General features: G+C 51.2%; 1 protein-coding gene across 1 annotated transcript in view; it reads left to right on the top strand.

The window, feature by feature from the left end:
* Positions 1-3: 3 nt before the first annotated feature.
* TFAP2E (transcription factor AP-2 epsilon (activating enhancer binding protein 2 epsilon)) overlaps positions 4-12,351 on the top strand; it is a gene marked incomplete at its 5' end in the record, with an annotated part of 14,585 nt that continues 2,237 nt past the window's right edge. The window contains 5 exons of the mRNA XM_010841246.1: positions 4-51; positions 609-660; positions 9,802-10,024; positions 11,543-11,661; positions 12,191-12,332. Of these exons, the coding sequence (XP_010839548.1) occupies positions 4-51; positions 609-660; positions 9,802-10,024; positions 11,543-11,661; positions 12,191-12,332 (584 nt within the window). The remainder of the gene's footprint in view (positions 52-608; positions 661-9,801; positions 10,025-11,542; positions 11,662-12,190; positions 12,333-12,351) is intronic.

Raw genomic sequence — 12,351 nt, 5'->3', positions numbered from 1 at the left:
CCCCTCGGCCTCCCGGGGCTGGCGGCCCCGCCGGGCCTGGAGGACCTGCAGGTGAGGCCCGAACGGTCCGGGATGGGCCAGCATCCGCTGCGGTGGCTTAGGACCCGGCGGGCGGCAAAGAGTGGCCAGTGCAGGAGCCCGCCCGACTTTTCTCCCAGCCTGCCGAGGATGCGCCCCACGTCCTGAGTTGGACGCTGCCTGGCCTTTCAGGCGGCCTGGCTCTGAGTCCGTGAGCCTGGGGTCTGGGTGGCGGCGACCTTTCGCCGAGGAAATGTACAGGGGCTGAACCACTTTGTCCCTCTCCGCTGGGCAATGTAGGGCATCTACATATGGCCAGTTCTGGTCTACTGGGGCAGCCTGTGCCTGGAGCGAAGAGAAGCGGAGGAATTGCCTGAAGTTCAAAATTGCCTCTGTGAATTGCACAGCAAGGTTCCCAGGGCTCCAACTCGGCCGCAAATGCTGGAGCGCGCGGGTGAATCCCGGTCCCGCCCGAGGCCGCCGCAGGCGACCGGTGGTGCGCGTTGGGCGGAGCAGACGGCAGGGGCTTGGGAAGCGACAAGAGATTATAGTCTACGAGCGCCCTTACCACTACCCTGTCCTATTTGCAGGCCATGGACGAACCGGGAATGAGCCTCCTGGACCAGTCGGTGATCAAGAAAGGTAAGGAAGAATGGCGTGCCTCTGCCAGGGCAGAACTGGGCGAGATGGTGCAAGCCCTGGCACACAGACCCAACGTCTTCCCTACGGCGCGTCCCTCATGTGCATCGCCGAGCTCAGTGGCCACCGGTCACTCTTTTCGGCCCAGTAGAGGGGCTGCGGAGGCTGCAAGCCTGGGCAGCTGGGGTGGTTGGTGAATTGGCCCCAGAGCCTACCAGCCCGGGTGCCCTGCGAGCCCGACCACGCTCACTTAGCTACCCTGGCGGCCAAGCCTGTGCAGGGGCCTGGCCTCTCCCTACCAAGGGGGAGGGCACTCTCTTAGATCTGGAGTTAATTTGCAGAACAAGTTAAACCACTTCCCTGTTTCCTAAGAGGTGGTAATAGGGGTGCTATTCCCATGGATGTCGTTAAATGATTTCCACTTTATGGAGCCTTACCATTTCCTAGCCTGCCAGGTTCTTTCTGCCTCTCCCTTCCCAGCAGGGCCTCCGGAGCCTTGTGGTTCCCTAGGGAATTTTTTCTCCACTGGGGAGCCTCTTTCAGTGTTCAGGATGAGGGGGCGGGTCTGTGAATATTGTGTCAGGCCCTGTGCAGGAGGGTCAGGGCCTGGTGTTGGTGTCTATGTGAGTCTGCAATCCTGTACATATCTGAAATATTCCTTTCCTAGGTGTCTTTCTAGTATTTCTTGGTGTCTCTTGCTGTTGAGTGTATAATGTGTGTCCATCATGTTGGTGTAGTTTCCATGCTTTGGGGGGTCAGGGTCCCTGTTGTGTCCAGGAACTTGTTTTTTGGCACTGAGGATCTCTAAGGATGGAGAGTTGCTCCCTGTTTATTTTCGGGGTGTTTGTGTCTCTCTAGTAAAATCCAGGGGTTTGAGATCTGCCCTCCACTGGCTCTTGGGACCTGTGAGTTCTGACGGTGACAGAGAAAGGTGAGAAAGACAGAGACAGGAAGCTCAGGCATCCAACAGGCTCCTTGAATCTGGGGAGGGGGCGGTGAAGAGAGGAATATGGGGGCACAGGCAAGCCCGCAGTGCCCAGGGCAGGCACAAGCTGTTTTTCAAACCAGTGAATTCAAGCCTGGGCTCAGTCTGCCCTCCCAGAGAGCATGTGGGGTGGGGAGGGACAGGGCTCCAGGCAGGACTTGGATTTCCAAGACTTGTGGCTGGGAGTTAGCTGGACCACCTGGAGTATGTGTGGGGAAAGATGAGGGGATAGCCCACCCAGAACCTGGGGGAAGGGGGCACCAGGTACCGGGGCTGTGTTACCTGGAGGTAGGGGTTTGGGGAGGCTGCCTGGAGCCCCAGCAGAGGTGTGCGGTCAGAGCCAGCTCTTTGCTAGCAGCCAATGCCTTGCTTTAGTGAATTTTTCCAAAACCGACGGAAGGAAGAACTTGTCTCCAGTGGCAAGAGCCTGCTGCGGGGCTGCGTCCACCAGGAGATGGTCTCCACGGTCTCAGTTCCCAGTTCCTGACTCCTGCCCGGACTCAGTGGATTAGGGGGGCCGAGACTCACTGACTCCCTGGGGGAGGTACGCACGTGCTAAATCAATTCAGTCGTGTCCAACTCTTTACAACCCTATGGACTGTAGCCCACCATGCTCTTCTGTCCATGGGATTCTCCAGGCAAGAAAACTGGAGTGGGTTTCTGTGCCCTTCTCCAGGGGATCTTCCTGACCAGGGATCAAACCCATGTCTCTTATATCTTCTGCATTGGCAGGCGGGTTCTTTACCACTAGCACCACCTGGGAAGCCCAAGGAACCTGGGGATTTCTGCTTTGGGGAAGGGTAGAAAAACCAGCTGGGCCTCTTGAGTACCTTAAACCCAGTCCCCTGCTCAGAGCCAGGACAAGAGACTGGCTACAAAGAGGAACTAAAACTGCCTAAAACTCCCAGCCCCAAACTTCCATAAATTCTGGGTCCTATGGGTGAGCGAGGATCCCCCAAAGCAGCCCCAAGAACACAGGGAATGGGGCCAGGATTCGCGAGTGTTGCGCGCTGATGTTGCGCGCGAGTGTGCGGGATGGATGTGGGCGCCCGTGCTGTTCGGGATGTCGCCGTCGCGGGCGCGCACACGGCCCGACTGCAGTGTCAGCCCGTGGGTGGCCCGGCGACCTGAGTTAGGGACTGCACGCTGGGAGCCCCAACCTGGACGGAGAGTCACAGCCCAGGGCAGTGCCGCCAAGAGGGAGGGGCGAGAGCTGGATCTCCCAAATGAAGGAAGAGGCTGGTTCCCAAGCGGCGAACTTGGCCTTTGGCTGGCGGCCGGCGCGGCTAGCCTTTGGGGAGGAGACGGAGTTCGTGCGGCGCTTTGCGGCTTTGCAACCAGACAGGCGGAGCCCATCTGCGAAGGTCAGGCCTCGGAAAGTGCTTGCACGGGCGACCTAGCCGTGGCCACGCAGGTGGCCCAGTTGAAGCCCTGCGTCCTGGAGCCTCCACGCCCCACACAGCGGGTGATTTTCTTTTGCGCCCTCCGCAGTCACTGCGGGACTCCCGCCACGCCGCCAGCCAAGTGGGCGCGGTTGGTTAGCTTCCTTCTTCGCCCTCGGGTCTTTCCGAAGGCTTGGGGAGCCCCGGTCCCGTCCTGAAGTCCTCTGGCACCTGCCAGGAGCGATGGAGGACCGTCCCACTCCTGGATTTATAGAAAGCCCTGGAGTTACAGAATTATGGAAAACTCTGAAATTACAGAAATTCGTTCTTGGCTAGCTGCAGCAAGGACTTCATTCCTCCAGCTCCTCCTGGCCCTGGCGGGAGGGGCAGCTGTGTCAGGGGCGGCTGAGGTCCTGGGTGTGAAAGGGCCAACAGGTTTAAAAAGGTTAAACATTTCTGTGGGTTTCTGACCACACAGTTACAGCTGGAGGGGAGTGGTTTGGGGATGAGAACTGAGGTGTTCCTCCTTCCCTCCAAGGAGAGTGAGTAGTTGCCTAATTACAGGCAGGGAAATCCCTTGCTGGGCTCTGTTGTCCACTCTCAGGGCGGGGGCTGATGTGAACAGTCACCCTTTCCTCTGGTTTCCCTGGCTCTGGGGAAGGAAAAGGGGAACGGGGAGTTTCTGGGCTTCAAAGGAGGGCCAGGATTGGGGTGAAATAAGTGAGGAACTCACTTGAAGCAAGATTGGGAGCTCTGTAATCAAGATAAATAATGTATCTTAGCGCAATATTTTCCAAATTTTTGAATGCAAAGTATATCCACAATACACAGGGTACCAGAATTTTACACAAAGATGGAATCTGACTCTCACTTCTACAACCCTACCTCACTTGCCTCCCAGGCTACCGTCGGCCACAGCATGAGACTAAAAAACCAGTGCAAATGAACTGTGGACTCTGCCTGAGGGCAGCATAGCACCCACAGGGCGGTGAAGGGTAGGAGTTATAGTTAAAAGAAAGGGAGGAGAGAATGGTAGGGGTGGGGATTAGGAGGTACAAACTTACTCAGTACAAAATAAGCTACAAGGACAACACAACAAAGAGGACATAGCCATTATTTTATTATGACTATAAATAGAATATATCTTTAAAAATTGTGAATTGTTATGTTGTACTCGTGCATATTATGTAATATTGTACATCAACTATATCTCAATTAAAAGAAATTAAATTTTGAAATAAAAGAAACCCTCCAGGAACTTTCCTGGTGGTCCAGTGGTTAAGACTTTGAGCTCCCAATGCAGAAGGCAAGAGTTTGATCCCTGGTTGGGGAGCTAAGATCATACCAGCCACATGATTCAGCCAAGAAATTAAAATATTTAAAAAAGAAACCCTCTAGCAGTTGGTGAGATGGAAACTTAACCAGCAGGTCCCACTGGGGAAGGTGAGGGAACTCAAGTGGGCTGGGAGGAGGGTCAGGACCCCTCCTGTCTGCTTTCCTCCTGCTTGTCCCTCTCCCCACAGGCCTTGGATTGGTGGTACCCTAAGTGTGGTCTAAGGAACCACATGCATCAAATCCACAGTGGGTGCTTGTTTAAGAAAATGAAGATTTTCTGGGCACCATCTCACATCTACTGAATGAGAATCCCCGGAAATATGGCCCTGGGACTTCATTTTTTTTAAACTGATTGATTGAAGTAAAATTTACATATCTGAAATTCACCCATTGGAAGAGTACAATTCGAAGATTTTTAGTACACTTATAGAGTTGTGTAACCATTACCACAGTCTGTTTTAAGACATTCAACACCCCCCCAAATTCCTCTATTCTCGTTTGTAATTAATTCCCACTCCAAGCTTTAGGCAACCACTGATCTGCTTTCTGTCTATATGTTCGCATATACTGGACATACTATATAAATGAAACACATATATAAATATGCCAACTTTTGCATCTAGCTTCTTGTACTTATAATATTTTTGAGGTTCATCTGTGTTGTAGATTTTATTAGTAGGTCGTCCCTTTTTTATTGCTTAGTAGTACTCCATTGTATGGATGTAACGGATTTTGTTTATTCATTCCTCAGTTGATGGACTCTGGGTTTGTTTCCACTTTTTGGCTAGCATGAATAATGCTGCTGTGATCATTCACAATGCATCTTTGTGTGGACATGTTTTCACTGCTTTTGAGTTCCTAGGAGTGGAATTGCGGGATTTTTATGAGTTTGTCTTTAATTTTTTCAAGAAACTCCCAAGCTGTTTTCTAAAGCAGCTGTACTATTTTACATTCCTACCAAATAGATGTGAGGATTCCAGTTTCTTCACATCGTCATCTGCGCTTGATATGTCTGTCTGTTTGATTATAGCCTTCCTGGTGAGTATCTCAGTATATTTTTAATTTGCATTTCCTTAATCACTAGTGATGTTGAGCTCTTTCTCATATGCTTACTAGCCACTCATATCTCATTTTTAGTGAAACGTCTATTCACGTGTTTTGAATATTCTCTAATTGGGTTATTTATCTTACTATTGAACTATAAGAATTCATATATTCTGGATCCACATCCTTGATAAGATACAGGATTTGCAGATATCTTATTCAAGAGTATTTCATTCATTTTTTAAAAGAGACTCTTGCTTTTATTTATTTATTTGGCTGTGTGGGGATCTCAGTTGCATCACATGGTGTCTTCATTAGGTCATGAGGGGTCTTCTGTTATGGCTCATGGGCTCTAGCTGTGGCACGTAGGTTCACTTGTTGTGGTGTGTGGGCCCAGTTGCTCTGCCGTATGGGGGATCCTATTTCCCCAACCAGGGATTAAACCCACATCCCCTGCATTGCAAGGCAGATTCCCAACCTCAGGACCACCAGGGAAGCCCCTCATTTTCTTAATAGTATCTTTTCATGTGCAGAAGTCTTTTATTTTGATGAAATCCAATTTCATGATTTTCTTTTATGGATCATGTTTTGGTGTTGTATGAGGAACTCTTTACCCAATCCAAGGTCAGGAAAGCTTTTCTCCTGTATTTTATTCTACAAAGAATTGCAGTTTTAACCAGCTTTCTGAGCATCTGTGGCACACTCCCCAGAATCAGTGGTCAGAACGTATCTCCCACCTGTGGACAGAGTGTGTAGACTTGCTGTGTGTGTGTGAGTCTTGTCTGCAGGCGTGTGTACATGTGACTGGCTTCTGCACGCATGACCAGGGGGACACCATGAGTAGACCACTTCAGCTTCAGGACTCACTGTGGTATGGGAGACAGACGCCAGTGTCCCTGCCTTGTAATCTGTGCTAGTTAATTCCCACCTTTATGACTGCTCTTTCCCCAGGCCACCTGCTTCCCTGCCTAACCCTGGCTTCACACCCATCATTTTTGAAGGAAGAAGCTCTGAGGGGAAAGACACAGACAAGTGGGGGGAAGTGGGGGGAAGTAGCAAAGTCTCTAATTCATATACACAAACACTTGTCCACCTGTCCTGCACTACGCTAGCTGTAGACTACCTATGTCTGCATAAATCTGGCATATGCTCTATGTTTAAATATATCAACAGTAGCAAAAGCACCTGCAGATATCCTTATGTACACTGCTGCATTCCTGCAACACTGGAGAAAGGCAGAGCCTGTGTGTATAGAGCTGGGCTCACTGTTGTTAAGTGTATGCACGCACAGGTTCACCCTCGTTGCTGTATAGCAGGGCATGTAGTTTTTATGTAGAGACATTTGTATGACACGTGTGCTCACATATGTCCCTGTTTGCACATGCACAAATGGCTTCACCCAGCTTTGGTCTCCCTCCTGGTACAGAGCCTGGCCTCAGGGGTCTCCAGACTTCAATAAAAGCTGGAGGGAGGAGGCTGCTGGGGGAGAGAAGAATTTTCTGTTCTTCTGACCATTCCCTCTGCCTAGGAGTCATGGGCAACCGGACAGTCTCTTTGGCCTTCTTGTTAATTTATTAATTCATAATTTTATTTTTTAAGTCAAGCTTGAGGTATAATTTACATATAGTACAGTTCACCCTTTTAAAATGTGCATTTCTATGCATTTTTGTAAACTAAGTTTTTATTTGACTGTGGTGAGTCTTAGTTGCTGGATACGAAATCTTAGATCTCTGTTGCAGCATACGAGATTACACATGGGATCTAGTTCTTAGCCACTGGACCGCCAAGGATGTCCCTAAACTTTTGAATCAGTTGCCAGTGTTTAAAAATCCAGGGAATTCCCTGATGGACCAGAGGCTAGGATTCCATGCTTCCATTGCATGGGGTGTGGGTTCAATCCCTGGTCAGGGCACTAAATTCCCATAAGCTGCACAGTGCAGTGAAAAAAAATAATCCAGAGATATCACCTAGAAACCTCAAATTCTGGTCTTACCAGCAAAAACAAAACAAACCAAAAACCTGAACAAGCTAAGAGTTCTGGCAATGTTGGTGTGTCCTACATGGTAACACTCTCCCATATCTCACTTACTTCTATTAACTGCTGCGCTCCCCGCTTTGAAGTCTCCAACTGTGCTGTCCACTGTAGGATCTACCGGCCATGTGTGGCTATAGAGCACTTGAAATGTGGCTAGTCCAAATTAAGATGTGTTGTAAGTATAAAATATGTGTTGAGTTTTGAAGACCAAGTACAAGAAAATAATGTAAAATAGCTCATTCATAATTTTCAAAATATTGATTGTATGACTCAGTGATAATATTTTTATTTATTGGGGTAAGTAAAATGTATTAAAACTAGTCTTAATGTGTTTCTCACTTTTTAAAAATGGGGCTTCTGGAAAATATAAATTTATATATGTGGCTCAGAGTGTATTGCTCTTGGACAGTGTGGTCGAGAGCCTAAAGGGCAGATGGAGGACCAGGCAGATAGGTAGGGAGGGCTGGACCACAAGCTAGGTCCCACTTTAAAGAACATTTGGCCACTCTGTGCAACATGTGGGATCTTAGTTTCCTGACCAGGGATGGACCCGTGTCCCCTGCGTTGGCAGGCAGTGTCTTAACCACTGGAGCACCAACGAAGTCCCAAGAAGGGCGTTATGACAGTTATGGTCATCATCAGAGGCCAGGCCCATCTCTGTTCCTTATTGCTGAGCCAGCTTAACTATTAATACTTTGAACTTTAAGTTTCTTTATCTTGAAATGGGGATAGAACATACCATCTACTCCGTAGACCTGTTAATGTGAAGCCCTTGGTATATGGTTGGCACTCACTGGAGGGTAGGCAGCATCATTCTGCTCAGCTATGGAGCTAGAATTTGATTCTCAGGCACTGATGAGTTCTAGGCTGGGGAGTGATGGATGTTTCAGAAAGATCCCTCTGGAGCAGGGGCTGTGCAGAAATTCAGGTGGGAAGTGAGAGTGTCCCTCCATACCTGTGGCTGCATCCAGGCACGTGGAGAAAAGAAAGCCCTAGGCCACGATGATGGGTGGGATGGTGTAGGAGAGGGCAGTGTGGAGGGCCTCACTGAGGTTTCTGGCTGGGCGAAGGCAGGGATGGTTTCAGTGCACATTCAGAGAAGGGAAAGCTGGAGGGGCTCTGCCAGGCCAGGGACTGGGCCAGGCTTGCTTGCCTCTGCCTTCCGGAGGCTTAGCACAGTTCCCCGCACACTGGTGCTCAGCGAACATTTTGCCAGATGACTGGAGGGCCAAGTGCCGCCTTTGAGACCACAGTCCAGGGCTTACTACTGGTACTAAGTCCATCGGCTACATGATTTCAGGCCCATTATTTCACCTCTCTGGGCTTCAGTCTCTCATCTGTAAAATGGGGATAATAAACGTAGCCTCTGTTCTGAGGATTCAGTGAGGTTATTGGTAGAAGCACAGTATATAGTATAGTGAGTGCTCATTGACTCTTGGCCTCAGGATCTCCACTTGATCCCCCTCCCCAAACACAGAAAGCCTGCCTTTTCTACTAAGGCTCTCACTTCCTTGAAAGAAGAAAAGCCCAAGGGGAAACAAGTACCTCAGTCGTTCTCCCTTCCCCCTGAGGCTTAGCAGGAGAGTGGAGGTTAGACTGCGGGAAGGACTTTCTTTTAGAGCCAAGAGTGTCCAAATGCGAGTTAAAAAATAAACTTCTCAGATTCCCTTCCCTGGCCTTCATAGATATTAGTACAAAATTAGAGAGTATTGGAGGAGGGAACAATAGGGGATGTCTCTTTATTCCTGGACTCCTTGACATCCCAGAGTGACTTAGCTGGAAGAGGGCCAGGGTTGGGGGCCTAATGGGGTCATAACCTCCCTGTCCCTGGAATGCGGGAGTCCAAAGTCCCCAGGCCTTTCACTGACCTGAAATGGTGGGGGAGACATGGGGATCACAGGTGAGTGGGAGCAGGGAATTGGGGACTCCTTGTGATCTGGCAGTGACCCAAGAATCCAGTCGCCAGCTCACATTCCGTTTCCCTATTTCCAACACCCTCTGTGATCATGCATGCCCAAACTCCCAAGACTGCTGAGGCTGTTTGATTTTTAACAGGGAACCAGCCTGACTCAATGAAGGGAATCGGGGTTCCAGAACCAGAGTTTTGAGTTTCATTTCCACCACCCATTGGCTGAGTGAACATGAGTGAGTCACGTTAACCTCATCATGCTTCAGTCTCTTCTCTTTTAAAGCAGGGTTAGTAGAACCTCCTTCTGGAAGGTGCTGGGACGTGCAGAAGCAGCTGTGTGTGCACAGCGTGTGAGCGTGGTGCTGACTCGCAGCTGGCACCTCAGCAGCGCGCTCGAATCCCAGCTGGCCAGTGCTCAGTGTTTCTCTCCCTTGCTCTCGCTTCTGCTCCACAGTCCCCATCCCCTCCAAAGCCAGCAGCCTTTCGGCCCTCTCACTGGCCAAAGACAGCTTGGTTGGCGGCATCACGAACCCCAGTGAGGTCTTCTGCTCCGTGCCCGGCCGGCTCTCTCTGCTCAGCTCGACGTCCAAGTACAAGGTGACGGTGGGGGAGGTCCAGCGGCGACTCTCACCTCCCGAGTGCCTCAATGCCTCTCTCCTGGGTGGTGTCCTTCGCAGGTAGGAAGGCCAGCCCACAGCTCCCTGCCCAGGGTCAAGGCTAAAACCTGTGGTCCTTTCAGACTTCCTCAGGGGTTTGGAGAGGGGACGGCCCCACCCCAGGACACACAGGGTCATCTCTACCTCAGTCTCCCAGGAGGATTATGTATGCTCTCTGGACAGGCCTATGTCCTTGGCAGCTCCCATGGGTCTGCAGGCTGGAGGGTCGGGAGTAGAGAAGAGCCTGGGTACCAAGAAGGGATGCAGGACTCAGCCACATTGGGCATGATGGAAAGGCTGGGTTAGGGGAAGGGACAGCCCCCACCCCACCCAGAAAAAGGATCCCCAGGACTTAAGGCCCATTCCCTGTGTCAGGTACAGGCCTCTCTGGTGTGTGTGTTCTGAGCAGGGAGCATGGGGTCCATAGTTTGTCTTCATAATTGGGCCTGTCTCTGCATATGTCCTTGTGCCTGGGTAGGTATTTCTGCTTCAGGACTATGACTTTTGATGTATTTGACGATAGTGTTTGTGTGCATGCTTGCATGTGTGCTTGTATGTGTATGCGGTGTAGGGAGTGGACAGGAGTATATGTTTCCATGAGTGTGAGTTTCCTGTTACTTTCAGTGGGATGTGTTGGTCAGAGTATGTTCTACTCTGTGGGTGGTGTGAGTATATGCTTACCCTTGGGTGGGGCTTCCCAGGTGGTACAGTGGTAAAGAGTCCCCCTGCAAAGCAGGAGGGTTCAGTCCCTGGGTCAGGAAGACTCCCTGGAGTAGGAAATGGCAGCCCACTCCGGTATTCTTGCCTGGAAAATTCCATGGACAGAGGAGCCTGGTGGGCTACAGTGCATGGGGGTCGCAAAGTCGGACACGACTGAGTGACTGAGCACGCACCCTTGGGTAGGAGCTGCATTTGTACAGGTGTGGGAATATCCCCTTATTCCTGGTGTCTGAGCATCCCAGAGTGGCTTGTATGAGTCCATGGGTGTCTGCACAAGTGTCCCTGGGCTCCTGGCTTGGTGTGGACATGTGTTTCTGTGTCCTGGACATCTGAGACTGTGTGTCTGTCTCTATTGGTGTGCACGTCTGTTCTTGGTCCTCAGTGCGTTTCACCTGTGTGTGTGTCTATGTGCCCTGGGCAGCTGTGTGTATGACAATGTCTCCCATGTATCTCTCTGTGTTTCCCATTTGTCTCTGGACCTGCTTGTCCCTGGGTAGCTGTGCTGATGTACACAGGTGGAAGAAAGAACCCTGAGATGCTGGTCCATCCTGCCCCACCCTGGGCTGTCTCTGCTATTGGGAGGATTAGGGAGAAATGAAGCGGTTCCTGGAGCTGGGTGTAGGGCCCCCTTTCCCATCATGGCTGCAAACCCAGTGAGATTAGGAAGAGATTGCAATCGGGCAGGTGGAGACCCCAGCGTGTCCCCAGGGCCAGGCCCAAGCCTCGCAGGGTTGGTGGAGGCAGCAAGGCCCTGTTGGCTTACTGAGCATCCATGATTCTCTCTTTATAGTGTGTGTCTCTCTCTGTGTGCACGCCCAGGGCCAAATCCAAGAATGGAGGCCGGTGCCTGCGCGAGCGGCTGGGGAAGATTGGGCTCAACCTGCCAGCTGGCCGTCGCAAGGCCGCCAACGTGACCCTGCTGACTTCGCTAGTGGAGGGTGAGGCCCGAGGGGCCACGAGCCACCACCCAATGTGACTGTGTGTGACCGTCTCGGATGCAGGAGGGCGTGTTTAGTCATATGTGTGTTCTCTGTGCCCCATATGTAAGGGGTGTGTGTGAAATATGCATGCAGTCTTTACGTGTATATGCAGCACACAGGTGCATGTGCTGGTACAGCAGAGTGTGTGTGTGTGTGTGTGTGTGTGTGTGTGAGGAAGAGTGGCCAGTGTGTGAATGTGGTAGAGATGAGGGGGTTAGAGTCCCCTCCCTGGAGGCTGGTGACTCTGAGCTCAATCATCTTGAGTTCTCAAGCTCAGCTCCCACCCCTGAGCTCAGAGGCCTTCCGAGAAGGGAGGGCAGTGGGGTTGCAACTGGAGCTGAGAGGGGAATCGGAAGAAGAGAGAAACATATATAGAAGCAGAATGGAGGCTAGCCCTGGCCAGACGTTGGAGGGTCCAGGCTGTGCTCCGGGCTCAGAGGTACACCTGGCTGTAGTGATGTCTCATCTCTGCCTTCCCTCCCCCTAGGAGAGGCCGTACACCTGGCCCGAGACTTTGGCTACGTCTGTGAGACCGAGTTCCCAGCCAAGGCAGCTGCCGAGTACCTGTGCCGACAACACGCTGACCCCGGGGAGCTGCATGGCCGCAAGAGCATGCTGCTGGCTGCCAAGTGAGTGAGGGTGCCGTGC

Source organism: Bison bison, unplaced genomic scaffold (genome assembly GCF_000754665.1).
Source record: "Bison bison bison isolate TAMUID 2011002044 unplaced genomic scaffold, Bison_UMD1.0 scf7180017864158, whole genome shotgun sequence".
In the NCBI taxonomy this organism is placed as follows: Eukaryota; Metazoa; Chordata; class Mammalia; order Artiodactyla; family Bovidae; genus Bison; species Bison bison.
The sequence above is the reverse complement of the archived record's forward strand: the minus strand, read 5'-3'. Positions and strand labels throughout refer to the sequence as shown.